Here is a 15,158-nt window from a genome sequence, read left to right on the forward strand (position 1 = left end):
CTTTTCCAGCCTCTGGTGAGTCTGTACAATTATATATCATCTGCATATTTCATAAATATGTCAATTTTTTGTCTCAACTAATAAAATATAGAAGACAAGGCAGAGGCCTACTAGAGATTTTTTGTCTTTATCCAGGTTACTGATAAAATAAGTTAAATGGAACTAGGTAAGACTTTCTAGAGATTACTCTTCTGGTGGTCTCTGAATGATTGGTTACCCCTCATACTGTGCTTAACAACAGACTAACCTTACAGTACTCATTAATATAAGAATGTTATGAAAAACTTTGTGAAGTGCTTTGCTGTTGCCAAGAAAACTTTTAGCTTTTTCTATCAAAAAACTAACCCTATCAAGGATGGAAATTAAACTTTCTTTTTTTTAAGACTTAGGGAAATTTCTAGTGCCTAAATATTTTTAAATTGAATTTCTATAATTCATTTTAGATTTGTTTCTTGGCTTATAGATTCTGGGTTTAAAGACATTTAAAATGAATAGATTGCCTTCACCTTTTTTGGGCTGTACTTTGTTTATTAGGATTTTTGCTATATCCTTTCGAGGCTGAAAACCTTTCTAATAGAAAAGGGGCTTTTTTTTTTTTTTTTTTTTTTTTTTTTTAACTATTGCAGTTATTTTCATCCCAGAATTCCTGTCACCTTCTATATCACCAGCCAATTCTTTCTAGTTGGGCAGAATTAAATCCTATTGATTGTTTCCACTGTTTGTGAGAGATGAAATGTTAAGCAAATTAAGTCAGTTTATCAGATGCTTCTTTCTCAAATGAGAGTTACCATCCCTCATCCCCTCCCCAAGTACTATTATCCTTTGCCATATGCTAGTTTTACAGTGTGCATTGGGAAATCTATATTCATATCCTGACTCATAGAATCTGCAGTGTATGCCTTCACTGGTGGTGTTCCTCTTCCTAACTCTGTTCTTTCTGTTTTCTCTTTATCTTAACCCAAATGTATGTGGAATTTTGTAAAAGTATACAATTTTTTTAAAAGGTAGGGATTTTATTCTATTAAAAATATAACATATAGTTATTTTAGACAATAAAAATCTTCCATACTCTCACTTCCAAAGATAATCACAGGTAACATAATTAACATAATTTTATATTTTAGTCTACATATGGAAGAGCAGGCAGACATGCTTTTTTAAAAATCGGCTTATGCAATTTTGAGGGTGAAGGTATATAACTACATAGTATTCAACCGATATTCTAAGGCTGTACCATAATTTATTTAAGTAATTCTTGGACACTTGGGTTGTATCCAAGTTTTTTTGGTATCCTGAAAAATGGTTTGAAAATATCTTTGCATAAAGCCATACTTATTCTCTTAAAATCATTTTAAGAAGTAAATTTTAGAAGTCAAAAGGTATGAAGAATTTTAAAGTTATTGATACATACTGTTAAATTGCCTTCCAGAAAGTTTGTCCCAGTTTACACTCCACTGGCAGTACAGGTACTTTTTCCATTTCCCCGTTACTCCATTTGCATTTCCCCATTTCCCCATTTTCACCAGAAAGTGGGGTAGGGGAAGTACAATGTGCCTGTGTGCACATACCCACGTAATTTTAGATGTTACCACTTGGTAGCCAAATAACATGTGCATGTTGCATCCATTTTCTCCCATTGACTCTGCATATGAAATTTGGACTTTCATTTCAAACTATTGCAGTTCACCAATTTCACTGACACCAGTGAGATTGTATCTACCCCATGTTAGGGTTTCAGGTTCACTTTGTGAGTTTGTATATATAAGGGTACTCCAAAAAGTTCATGGAAAAATCAAGTTAAAAGATAATGTGACTCTTTCCACAAACTTTTTGAAGACCCCTCATAGATACCTAAAATCAAAACAGCTTAGTCGTTTTCACCAGTGCAGTGCTAGGCATTACTTCTAGAAAACTATTTCTTACTATGCAAAACATGTTCTCTTCTGCTGAGCCAAAAATTTTATCTGGGTTTTTCTCTCTCTTCAAAAGTAATTTAAAATCTTCTTTTTTAAGTTGGTGAATGTTGTTGGCGAATGTCCTATTAGGTGTTCTTCTAGGTATTCATCAAGTGTTCCTGAGTTCTTGTCTAAAGTCACCTGCTTTTATTTGTATGCCTTTTCTTATTATTTATTTATAAATTAGGTACTTTAACTTAGGAAAAAGATGAAAATGTTACCTGTGTCCCCATGGCCTTCAGTTCCCTACCCTGAACAACCAAGACTCTTAATTGAAATGTGCTCTGCCCTTGAGCCTATAGGCAACTGAGACCTCTCTGCTACCAGCAGATCAAATATAAGCAGTCTTGGGCCGGCCCCGTGGCTCACTTGGGTGAGTGCGGTGCTGTTAGCACAGACGCTGCGGGTTCAGATCCTATATAAGGATGGCCGGTGCGCTCACTGGCTGAGCGTGGTGCGGACGACACCAAGCCTAGGGTTGCAGTCCCCTTTCCGGTCAAAAAAAATAATAATAATAAGCATTCTCATTGACAGGCCCTCCACTTATCCTGGCAGATGGGTTGGCTCACAGGCATCTGAATTTCATTTCTATTTTTGCAATGAATTTTGCTTTCAGTTAAATATAAGTTTAGGGTATACTGAGATTCTCTGTTAGTAATGGTCTTGTTTGTTGATGTGCTAGTTAATAACAGTAATATCCAAGACATAGTTTTGCAGTAGAAGCATTTCCATATGAAATAGCTTGAAAAGGAACATCTTAAGTTAGCTGCACAATATAAATAATGTATCCCAGGATGGTACTGTTACCATTTTACCAATGAGGAAATTGAGGAGTAGAGAGGTTAAATAACTTGCCCCCAAATCACACAGCTATTAAGTTATACAACTGGGCTTCATATTCAATAAATGTTTGTGGAATTGTATTAGGCTTAAGAAAGATAGAACAGTGTGAAGCTCAGAAGAGCATCTCAGGACTGAAAACGAGAGACTGTAGATTCAGTTGACTATTCATAGTTAGACTCTTTCTAATCAAAATACTTAACCTATCCAGTAAACTGTAATACCAGGTAGCATCACTTTTACCGGTGCATATGTAAAGAGAAGAGGATGTAAGGATAAACAAAATGACCTTTGCTGCTTTGCTTTTATAGAGTCACTGTTTAAATGTGTTTGAGAAGAAAAGTTATAGAAATTACAATAAACATCCAAATGATAATACTGTTTGATGATCATGCATAGGTTCTGAGTGTCATCCAGAGCATGGGAAGTGCTATGATAAGTATGGATTTGTGAGGAACATTATAATTCTGAAATATCTCTGTGGTTTTCTAGGCTTTCTCTGGGATGTTTTTTATGCAGCCTGTGCCTGATTCATGAAAATGAACATTTTTCCTTAGAAAGGCTTGGAGGAATCTGTGGCCCAGACAGGAATTGATATTGGGTTATTGATGCACAGAATTCAGATGATGATTGAAAGTAAAACTCCCTTTAATCAGGGCATGTCTGAGGAAAGCCAGGAGTCATGAATGAAGTTCACGAAGACATAGTTACTCACTAATTATTAGAAAAGGCTGTCTACCTTCTTTTGGAGAGTAAGTTCTGTGTCACATACCCTCTCCTGCCACCTGTTCATGTGCCATACCGATGGATTAATATGACTCCACACCATGGGCAATATGAATGTAATGCATGGATTCTGATACCATAATGTCTGCACTTATTTACATGACAATAGAACTAGAAGCAGCTATAGGTTTTCGAAGGAAATTAAATATGTTAAATGTAACCATTCAAATTAAGAGATATTCACATTTCTTCCTCCAAAGGCTGGGTTAAATGTATATAAGGGCAGATTGTTTTGGGGGCAGGAAAATCAGGAATTTAGAAAAGAAGTACAGTTTTTATAGAGTGGCTATAGAAATGATCAACGGAACAGCTAATTCTTAAGTAAAGAGTTCCTATGTGTCCTTGGTGTCTTTTGTAACTCCCTCTAATTCAAAAATTCAGAGTAGAAAGATCCAGGACCAGATGTTGCATTTAGCCATAATACTGGTTACTCTATTCATCATGGGACATGGGAGATCTACAAATCCCTTAAGTCCCAGAGAGACAAAAACTTCTGGGTCTTCTTTTGGGTGTGTCACCAGCCTTGATGGCCAAGGGCATTGTGGGTCCTAGAGAAATGGCTGTTGGAATTTGCCCATCCCAGTTATGCTATCTCTCTTGCTCAGGGCTTAGCATGAAATCTTTGGGAGAAAATTTGGCCAGCAGTATATTCCCATTCATTGTGTGTGATGACAAGAATACAACTTGATTAGCCACTGAAACAAGAGTCTGTTACCTACCTGGGATGGAGAGCCAGTCTGGACACAATTATATGCCCACTTAAGTGTTAATGGATGCTGTGAAATAATAATGGACCTTAAAAAGAGGTACTGGGACAAAGGTTAGTAGTAAAGTTGTACATATTTCCAAAACATTAGGCAAAGTAAGCTCTTAGTCCTGAGATATTTGACAACAAGATACTTTATTGAATTGAATAAGTGAATTGGCAGTACAGTGGCTTTTTTTTTTTTTCTTTTCTGGTTGTCTGTCTTCCATCTCTATAAATAATGAAGAGTGACTGTACTTAGAAAACAAGCAACTGAGTTTGATTTACACACAGTGCTTCTGCCTGTCAGCACCGACTCATTACTTTCATTGCCTTTACCCATTTACCCACTTTAAGCAGATGGCATATTGTAGCAGAGTTCAGAATTTTTAGCAAGTTTTCCCAGCTGTGCACTTTTCATTTATTTCAAGCGAGCTAGGACTCCAACTAAGTGTTCATGTACTGCTGATCCCAGCTATAGCAAGAGCTTTGACGGAAATAGTCTCTGGCTCTCTGTGTCTGTAACGTACTCAGAAACACTTATCTTCCCTGCACTGGGGTCATGCTGTGGCATGAACTGAGCTCCAAGCAGATAGAAATTCGGATTTCATAGTATTGGTTGTATTTAAAACAAAATTGCACGTAACAGCTTGGAAGGCCACACAACTCACGGTCTACAGTGAGGCAGTGTATTTGTTTTCTTTGTGATTTTATTAGTCCATTTTGTGTTGCTTTATTAACAAAATTCTTGGAACTGGGTAATTTAAAAAGAAAATGAAATTTATTGCTTACAGTTTCTGATGCTGGGAAGTCCAAAGTCCATCTGGTGGTGGCAGCAGTGACCCAGGGGTGTCACATTGCAAGCTGGTAGAAGCAGAGAGAGCAGAGCAAGCAAGAGAGACATGCTCTCTTCTTTTAAAGCCCTCAGAACCACCCCCTGACCACCATTTTTAATGCGTTCACTACAGCATGGTCCTACAATCTAATCACCTCTTCAAAGCTCCATCTTTCAATTACCGTAATAGGATTTCCCACCCTCTTAACAGTTACAGTGGGGGCTAAGTTTCTAATACATAGAACTTGTGGGGACACAATTCAAGCCACCAGTGAGTTTTGGGGGGGCATAATTCAATTCACCACATTCTGCCCCTGCCCCCCGTAACTCATGTCCTTTTCATATGTAAATACATTCATTTCATCCCCAAAGTCTTGTCTCAACTCAAAAGTCCAAAGTTCAAAGTACCATCTATGAAATCAATATAAGTTATCTACTTCCAAGATACAATGGTGGGACAAGTATAGGGTACATATTACCATTCCAAAAGAGAGAAATAGGCCAAAAGAAAGGTATAACACATCCCAAGCAAGTCCGAAACCCAGCAGGGCAGACGTTAAATCTCAAAGCTGGCAAATCATGTACCTTGACTCCATGTTTTACCTCCTCTGCACACTGGTGTGGGGATTGGGTCCCCAAGTCCTTGGGCACATCCTCTCTTATGGCTTTCCTGGTCTCAGGCCACATTTCACCTCTCCCAGGCTGGTGTTCCACTCTGGTAGCTCCATGTGTCTGGGGTTTCTATGGAAGTCTTGCTCTCACGGCTTTACTAGGCATGGCGCTGTTGGGGTTTCTCTCCTGCAACTCTGACCCCATGTTTCTGCTCAGCATTGCTCTAGGGAAGGCTGTCTGTGGTGACTCTGCCCCTGCGACACATCTCTTCCTGGGCCCCCAGACTTTTCCATACATCCTTTGAAATTGGGGTGGAGGCTTGCAGTGGATTGAGTTATGTCCCCACAAAACTCATTGAAGTTTGAATTGTCTCCAAGTTTTATGTATTAGAAACTTAGCCTCCACTGTGACTGTTAAGAGGGTGAGAAATCCTATTATGGTAATCGAAAGGTGGAGCCCTGAAGAGGTCATTGGATTGTAGGACCATGCAGTAGTGAATGCATTAAAAATGGTTGGAGCATGGTTCTGAGGTCTTTAAAAGAAGAGGAGAATCTGTCTTTCTCTCTCCTTCCATTGTCTTGCAATGTGAGACCCCTGAGTCACTGTCTCCACCACCAGATGGACTTTAGACTTCCCAGCTTCAGAAACTGTAAGACAAATAGGTGTCGTTTTTCTTTATAAATTACCCAGTCTCAGGTATTCTCTGAGCCTAAAGACTTCACACCACATGGACACCACCAAGGCTTCCGGCTTGTATCTTCCAAAACTGTGGGTCCAGCCACACCTGGGCCAATTAAGACATGGCTGGAGCAGCCAAAGCAGCTGAGGTGCTGGTGCTGGAAGCAGCTTCCCAAGGTGGTCCTGAGCAGTGAGCCTGTGGAGGGTACCTCAGGCCTGTTCTCCAAGACCATTTTGTCTCCCTAGGTCTTTGGGCCTATAATGGAAGGATTGGCCCCAGAGGCTTCTGCAATGCCTTCAGGGACTTTTTCTCCTTCTCTTGATAATCCCATTTCTTTGTACTAGTCTTCTTAGCTAATGGTCGCTGAGTTGCACCATTGCATACTCTGCTTCTCTACCACATGGCCAGTGTGCAAATTTTCTAAATTTTTACACTCTGCTTCCCTTTTAAATTCTGGCTTTATGTTGTACCCTTGCTGCCATAACTCAGCATAGGCTGTTGCAAGTAGCCATGTGGCTTCCTTAATGCTTTGCTGCTTAGAAATTTCTTCTGCCAGATACTCTGGTTCACAACTCCTAAGTTCCAACTTCCACAAAGTTCTAGGGCATGGACACAATGCAGCCAAGTTCCTTACCAATTCATAGCAAGGTTGATCTTTGCCCCAGTTTCCAAAAAACTTCTTATTTCTATCTGAGACCTCCTTAGAACGGTCTTTACAGTCCATATTTCTATCAGCATTCTGCTCACCACCACGTAACCAGGCTCTAAGACGTTGTAAAATTTCCCTCGTCTCTTTGTCATCTTCTGAGTCCTCTAAACTCCTCCAACCTTTTTCTAACACCCAGTTCCAAAGCTGCTTCCACATTTTCAAGTATCTGTTATAAGCAACACCCCACTTCTCTGTTATCAATTTTCTGTATTAGTCCGTTTTGTGTTGCTTATTAACAAAATACTTGGAACTGGGTAATTTAAAAAGAAAATGAAATTTATTGCTTACAGTTTCTGAGGCTCGGAAGTCCAAATTCCATCTGGTGGTGGCAACAGTGACCCAGAGGTCTCACATTGCGAGATGGTAGAAGCAGAGAGATCAGAGCAAGCAAAAGAGACATACTCTCTTCTTTTAAAGCCCTCAAAACCACGCCCTGACCACCATTTTTAATCCGTTTACTACAGCAAGGTCCTACAATCTAATCACTTCTTCAAGGCTCCATCTTTCAGTTACCATAATAGGATGTCCCACTCTCTTAACAGTCACAGTGGGGGCTAGGTTTCTAATACACAGAACTTGTAGGGACACAATTCAAGCTCCAATGAGTTTTGGGGGGACATAATCCACTACAGTGGTATTACAGCATTGCTCATGCTCTCTGTCTCGGGACTTCTGATTTGCAGATGCTAATGCTGGAGACCGTGGACAGACCAATAATGCCGCTTCTGCATCAGCGTCCAACTCCACCTGAACACTCCCTAGCAGCCAGCTGCACAGGAGCAACCACCAGTTACTTGAGTGCCACTCCGCAACACTGGTCACGTTTGGAAAGAAAATTAAAATGAGAAAAAAACCTGTTCATTTTAGTGTTCAATTTTTTTATTATTATTGTTGTTCTTATTTAACCTTGTAAAATATCTATAAATACAAACCAATTTCATTGTATTCTCACTTTGAGGGAGATCCCAGGGGTGGGAAGGGTTGTGGGGAGGGGGAAAGCGGAGCACTAGAACACACAATCTCTCTCCCATGACAATCTTTTTTTTATCAAAAGTCTGCTGTTGTATACTTTAAAAACAGGACTCCTGCCTCACGCCCCTTCCACAAAAGAAGAAAACCTTGTTCTGTGCTGAAGTTGTTTTTGACTTTTTTTTCTTCTAAAGTCTAGTGTAAGACTTTGGTATAGTGCACAGCTTGAAATTGGTTGGGAGCTTAGCAGGTATAACTCAACGGGGACTTAAATATCACTTGTAAAATTAATCCATATCCTTGGGTATTTGAAGACTTGCCTTTGGCATGTTGATGACAGGTGTGGCAGACAAAAAAAGAAATATGTATCATTTGTAACCCAGGGAGGCCAATAAAATTTGAAACTATAAGGGGAAGAGCCCTAATTGATTTGTTAAGGTTTTGTTTTGCTCTTAATCAGTGCTAGTGGTGAAGAAGCTTGTATAGGAGGCTGCCAAAGGAGGAGCAGCAAGCAGAACTGTGGCACATGCACTCTATGGGTCGATCTTTGTTTGCTTGACCAAAATTCTCTGTAAATCTAGTACAGTTTTAAACTAGTGGCCCAGGAGAAGACTAAAAGGGGTGTTGGGCAGGACTCTCTGGCTGCAGAAGTCAAAGGCCAATGAGCCTAGAGGAAGGAGACAGGCCGGGGACAGATCTCACCACTGTGAATGAATTTGTCCAGATTTTTTCTGAAGTTGCTTCCCTTTGAAAGATACGCTTGAGAGGACTTTATAGTTATATAATGTGAACTGTAACAGTCTACTGGTTTATTTTTCATGTTTTTTAACTGAAAAGTTAGCTTGCAGAAATTGCCACATTCTACACATAGTTCTAATTTGAAATCCAAATCTAGAATCTGTATTTAATTTCAGCTTTTTAAAAAACTTGTGCTTTTTAAATGTATTTATTGATGCATGTCTGGTAGGCCATTATGATTTTAGATGGTAGGAATATTAAAAACTACACATCAAAATGATAAACAGTCACTTGTACCTGCTGACTTATAGGAAAGCATTTAATTATATAAATGTGTGTATATATGTTATATATACATATATTCAATACTGCCTTTTTTTTTCTTGTCTACATCAAAATTGATTGGTTGAAGCATGACAAGAATGTTTCCCCCCACACCCAGTTAAGAGTTTTTGTTTCTGTTTTCTTTGTGTATCAGTGAATGATATAAGAATTGGTCTCTGTTTTTGGAGAAAAAGCAATATTCCTTGGAAAGCAAGGAGGATTGAAGGATTATGTTTGCAGTGAGGGAATAGATGTTCACAGCTATTTTGTTTTATACTTTTAAGGTTGACATCTATGTGGGCCTTATATACATATACTCTAAAATGAACCTTAGTCACCTTGGTGCTTATGGGCCATTACTTGACCTATGAATCTTTAAGGCACAATCAGTTGTACTTTACATTTAAAGATCACTTGAGTGATGGCCGCCTTTCCCTCCTACCCACTCCTTCCCCACACACCTTCCAAGTTTAGCTGATGATTGTAGGGCTGCAGAGCTGAGCCCTAGGTTGTATGTAACCTCCCTTCACACTCCTTAGGTCATGTTAGGGGTCTCGCCCTCCAGCTGGTTTGGAAGTAGAGTCTCTGGCAGCCCTCATGCAGGCCATAGCCCCCTGTTCTGCTTCTTAACCATGTGCATGACTCTCCAAGAGAGTCTTGCTGCCTGCTGAAGTGTACCGATACCCAGAAAGACAGTTATGAGCCATTTTAGCTTTCATTCACTGTTTAGCTAAGCTCTTAGGCCACAAAAGGGGTTTCTCAAACCTCTGGTTATATCAGAGTTCATGAGAAAGGAAACATGCTCAGTCAAACCAAATCAAACAAATTGAATTTTATGTTTTATAAAGTGTTTCTGAGTGTTAATTAAGATTTGAAAGAAGTCTGAAATCAAAGTATTTGGCAACATAATTCCTTAAAGGGAATGGCTTTGATAGACTGGTTTCAGAAAGGATTTATAAAGAATCTGAAAAGGCAGGTCTGTGACAAAGAAATAGACCTGCTTTCAGATCAAACTGCCCAGCCAAATGTTTGGATACAGACACTCTTCTGGACTTCGTATACTTGCTAGAGTCCATAAAAATTACTGCTTGTTTTAGGAAACACCTTTACCCCCACAAATGGGGTAAGAGAAGAAGAGAGAAAAGTCAGATGCTTTTCTCTTGTTTTATTGTGCGTGTGTGTGTGTGTGTGTGTGTGTGTGTGTGTGTGTGTGTGTGTGTGTGTGTGTGTGTGGGCTGAGGTGCATGATTTTTCTTTCTCAATGATCATGACAGGATCACAGAACTCTTTTATACAAGTGAGATCCAGGTCTCTAAATATCTTTTTGTAAATAATAATAATAATTAAAAGCTCCTCACCAAATTCAAGCTTGTACATTATATTTTCTTTCAATGTTTTTAAATTTAAGTTTTATTGTTTTGTATGTAAATATGTGGACCCAGGAACTGTTATTAATGAGCAAAAAGTTACTGTCCAGGGCAGTGATTCTGTTTAATAATCAGACAAAATGTAGACGAGCTTTTTAAAGCCATATAGTTTTAACTCTGTACAGTAGGTACCGGCCTGTATTATTGTAACAATAACTCTAGCAATGTATAGTGTATCTATATAGTTTGGAGTGCCTTCGCTTCCATGTGTTTTTTCATTTGTTTGTTGTTGTTTTTCACTTAAAATTTTAATTGGTTTTCTTTATCCGTGTCTCCCTGTCCATCCCCTTTCTCTTTGAAATAATAACTCACTCTTAACAGTATCTTTGCCCCTTCCACAGTTAAGTTTCAGTGATACCATGCTCAGGAGTGGGAGAGGAAACTGTGTTCATAATTTCTTTTCGTTCAATCCCTACCTTTGTTTTGGTTCTGAACGTCTGTTTCCTCCTCAGTAGCAGTGACCGGTTTTGTTTCATACTGAGTCCATTCAGGGACTTAGTGTAGCACCAGGGAGCCCTAGAGCTGGAGGATATCGAATAGATTAGATTTTGCTCGTCTCTTCCACAAGCCCTAACCATGGGTCTTACGAACAGCAGATTCTGGGAGCCTTCCTTGCGCGCGCTCTCCTCCTTACCTACTCCCCTCCCAAAAGAGAGGAGGAGAACTGGATTTTTATAAATTGAAGTTTCTTAAAATTGGGATTTGATATGTCAGTTGTCTAAAATGCTGTAGTGCAATTACTAGCAATTACTGCACGGAGTGCTGCCGTGCCAATAGAGGACTGTGGTTTTAAGAAGGGAGCTCTTAGTCCATTCCCTCCCTCCTTCCATTTCTACCCCTGTTAAATGAAATGTCATTTTAATTTCTTTTTTAAAAATCAGTTTAATTCTTATTGTGTGCCCGAAATGAAGGCCTTTTTTGAAAGAAAAAAATAGAAAGTATTTGTTTCTCCTCCAACTACTCCATATATGATGTCTTGAAAAGAAAAACAACAAACTTTACCAAACCAAAGGTTGCTATTTATGAAACATCATGTGTTCATTCCAGCAAGGCAGAAGACTGCACCTTTTTTCCAATGACATGTCATTTTTTAAAGTCCTCTTAATTTTTAGACGTATTTTTGGTTTGTGTTTTAACAAAGTATGCCTAACCAGTCATCTTGTCTGCACCAATTCAAAGGTTTCTGAGACGACTATTATATTCTCTATCCCTGTGGATATAAAGACACTGGCTTTTCACTTATTTTTCCCTTTCCTATTTAAAGGATTTAACTTTGGAATCTTCCAAAGGAAGTTTGGCCAATGCCAGATCCCCAGGAGTTTGGGGTTTTTTCTTTGTTTTAAACCAAAATTTCATCTGATTCCTGTTGTTCATGTTAGTGATCATCTAATCACAGAGCTGAACACTTCTCTCCTGTATAGGAAAGTAAGCATGCTTTACAGTAAAGTCTGCCTTTTCTGGTAAACCTGAGCCACTGAAAATAAGAGGCAACTAGAAGCACAGTAGAGTCCCAGACTAAGGTCTACCTTGGAGAGGCTTTGAAAGTAATCCCTGGGGTTTGGATTATTTTCACAAGGGTTATGCCATTTTATTTAAGGTTGTTGCTCCGTTTTGCACCTCTGCAATAAAAGCAAAATGACAACCAGTACATAAGGGGTAAGCTTGACAAAGTAGACTTCCTTGTGTTAATTTTTAAGTTTTTTTCCTTACTATATCTGTCTACAGGCAGATACGGATAGATGTGTGAAAATATGCTTGCCTGTAAAATTTGCATTTATAAATGTGTTGCCGATGGATCACTTGGGCCTGTACACATACCAATTAGCGTGACCACTTCCATCTTAAAAACAAATCTAAAAAACAAAATTTATTATATATATATATATAAAGGACTGTGGGTTGTATACAAACTATTGCAAACACTTGTGCAAATCTGTCTTGATATAAAGGAAAAGCAAAATCTGTATAACATTATTACTACTTGAATGCCTCTGTGACTGATTTTTTTTCATTTTAAATATAAACTTTTGTGAAAAGTATGCTCAATGTTTTGTTTTGTTTTCCCTTTCCCCATTCCCTTGTAAATACATTTCGTTCTATGTGACTTGGTTTGGAAATAGTTAACTGGTACTGTAATTTGCATTAAATAAAAAGTAGGTTAGCCTGGAAATGAAATTAAAATTCACAAGTGTGTGGTCTTTATTTCAGTGCCCAACCCTCTTTCTTCACTCTACCTATTTGCCACTGCAATACATAGTCACATCACCATCTCTGTTCCTCTAATTAGGGAAACATGAATCTTTGTTATAAAAATCAAGATATGAACACTTCTCGTTCTTTCAAATGATCTTATTCCATTGCATAGACCCAAGAGGTGCAGCTTCCATCTTGGAAACCTTTGGATTTGATGTAGAGGAAGCTTTGCAGACACTGTTTTGAAAAGAAAGAAAACATCCCTGAAAAGGACAATTTTTAAAATGTGTATAAGCTGCTGTCTTTAATTACTGTGTTCACGGTTTGGTGTAGCTATATTTTCTTTTAACTTTCATCCTATTAGTAATGGTCTTTGGGGGTCTCTGTAAAATATATGAACACCACAAACAGTGGGGCTGTACCTCCTAGGTGTAACTAACACATGTTGTGTTTGAGTCTGCTCATTTCCAATACTGGATGATGTATGTAAATATGTTATGTCTCTTAGAGCAAAAAGAAACATTTTTTTAGGGCTGGCTCACTCTGTCAGGCCTAATCTAAAGGCTAGATATAAGGTCATGTGACTGCTGCTTCAATAAAAATCAAATTTATATTCGATAAAGTCTGGTCCTCTTTTTCTTTATTTCCTGTGGTGGTGGGGTTGGCTAATTCCACTAACATTTGTAGAATAGTTAAACACATTTGCCAGTGGGGGAAGGAGGGAGGATTGGATCAGCAAAAACATGTTATTTGCGGAATAGGCCTCCTGATGGGTATTGAAGTTTGTTTGTGATTCTCTCCTATCTTGTTTAGGTCCTGCTTTAGCTCTTTGAATTGGGATTGAATTAAACAGTGTGTTAAGTATCCTGCAAGATATCCGCTTAGAAACCTGAAAGACTGCCTTTTTAGGTTCTAAATCCTTCCCAAAAGTACTAACCAAATCATCCCTCGGGATCATGTTTCAGGAGAGCAGTGATAGTGGGTGCCATTTTAGAAGGTGTTCTAGAAAGGTATTTAGGAAAAGAGAGATCAGATTGCAGATCCCTCTCATTAAGAAGGAATGGAAAAGGAAAGGAACATTAGAAAGGAAATGAACAAAAGTGAGGGGATGGTCACCCATTTCTCAGGTGTGGGAACATTTTCTCCACGCATCAGCACAGTCAGATTTAGGAGAGCTATGCAAAGTGATTAACAGAAATCACTATGGAAAGCAACCAGGGGAGACAAGCTGCTGCTGAATATGGTGTGAGGAGGCCCGTTAAGCTGTCAGAAGCTGGGAAGGGATGGTTAATCAAATGTGTGTTTCTTGTTACATCCTCTTTATTCCAGAAAGGAGAGGTCACTCTGGGCCTTCCCACAAGAAGATTTGTTGTCAATGTCAAGACTTTAATTAGATAAAGTCTGGGCCAGGTAGAGAGAGGCTGCTGAGTGGCTCTGACTAATGGGCGAGCAAGGAGGGATGCAGGTGTTTCCCCCTGAGGTTTGGAGACTGATCCTATCCTGTCCTGACTGAGCCAGGACTTAGAGAACAGTGGCCACAGGGTTTCCTAGACACTGATGCTTATAGTTTTACTTACTCAAAAGCTCAGGGAAGGGAGTAATAAATGCAAATGTTTGGCAGGGGGAAAAAAAAAAAGCTAATTCTGGCTCCTGGTCCTGTAAACGTAAGATTCTCAAAGCTCCTGGAAGAAAGTATACTGTGTAAGCTCTTTGGTGCATCTAAGCTTGAATTTTAACTACTCCTAGGACTACGCTTAGTTTTTATAATCTTATATAAATTATATGTAAATATCAATTCAATGTTTGGGGAACTGTCCAGATGTTTTTAAAATCAACGCTGGGAGATGGAAGTTTTCCCTGCATCCCATCTTAATCTCATCTTAACCTTGCTTTACCCTAACTAGCCTGCATCTAACAAGTTCAGGCTCTTGAACAAATAGTACACTGAAAATGATTTCAATGGGGAAGGCAAGATGCTTATGATTTAGGAATACAGTTTAATGAAATGTATATTTCCTAATTAGAAATTTATATTTCAAATTATAAATGAGTCTATAATTAGACAAAAATTCCTGTGAGCAAAAGCTGTATTCATGGAATTTGGAGAGAGGAGCTCTTTTTCCCCTCAGTTTCTTTTCTAAAAATGAGTGCCTTTTGGTGTAAAAGAGGCTAGTATATCTGAGGGATGTCAGAGAAAATGTTTACTTTGATTTATATTATTGATGATTTCTTATATTCTCAAAGTTTGGCCGGGTTCTTGTAAAATGGTAAAAGCTAAGCAATTATCTGTTCCTTAAAATTCAGTTAGCTTGTAGCTTCATTTGCAACAAAATATTAGACATTTAC

General features: G+C 38.7%; 1 protein-coding gene across 2 annotated transcripts in view; it reads left to right on the forward strand.

Annotated features, from left to right (window-relative positions):
- The window catches only part of GSK3B (glycogen synthase kinase 3 beta), a 202,084-nt gene extending 188,687 nt beyond the window's left edge, over window positions 1-13,397 (forward strand). Inside the window, exons 11-12 of one of the 2 annotated variants that reach the window (XM_063093415.1) lie at window positions 136-166; window positions 7,845-7,886. In XM_063093415.1, the coding sequence (XP_062949485.1) occupies window positions 136-143 (8 nt within the window). In that variant the 3' untranslated portion in view covers window positions 144-166; window positions 7,845-7,886. Of the gene's footprint in view, window positions 1-135; window positions 167-7,844 lie in introns of both variants that reach the window. The other variant, XM_063093408.1, reaches the window with a different exon arrangement.
- The last annotated feature ends 1,761 nt before the right edge of the window (window positions 13,398-15,158 follow it).

Source organism: Cynocephalus volans, chromosome 1, assembly GCF_027409185.1.
Source record: "Cynocephalus volans isolate mCynVol1 chromosome 1, mCynVol1.pri, whole genome shotgun sequence".
In the NCBI taxonomy this organism is placed as follows: Eukaryota; Metazoa; Chordata; class Mammalia; order Dermoptera; family Cynocephalidae; genus Cynocephalus; species Cynocephalus volans.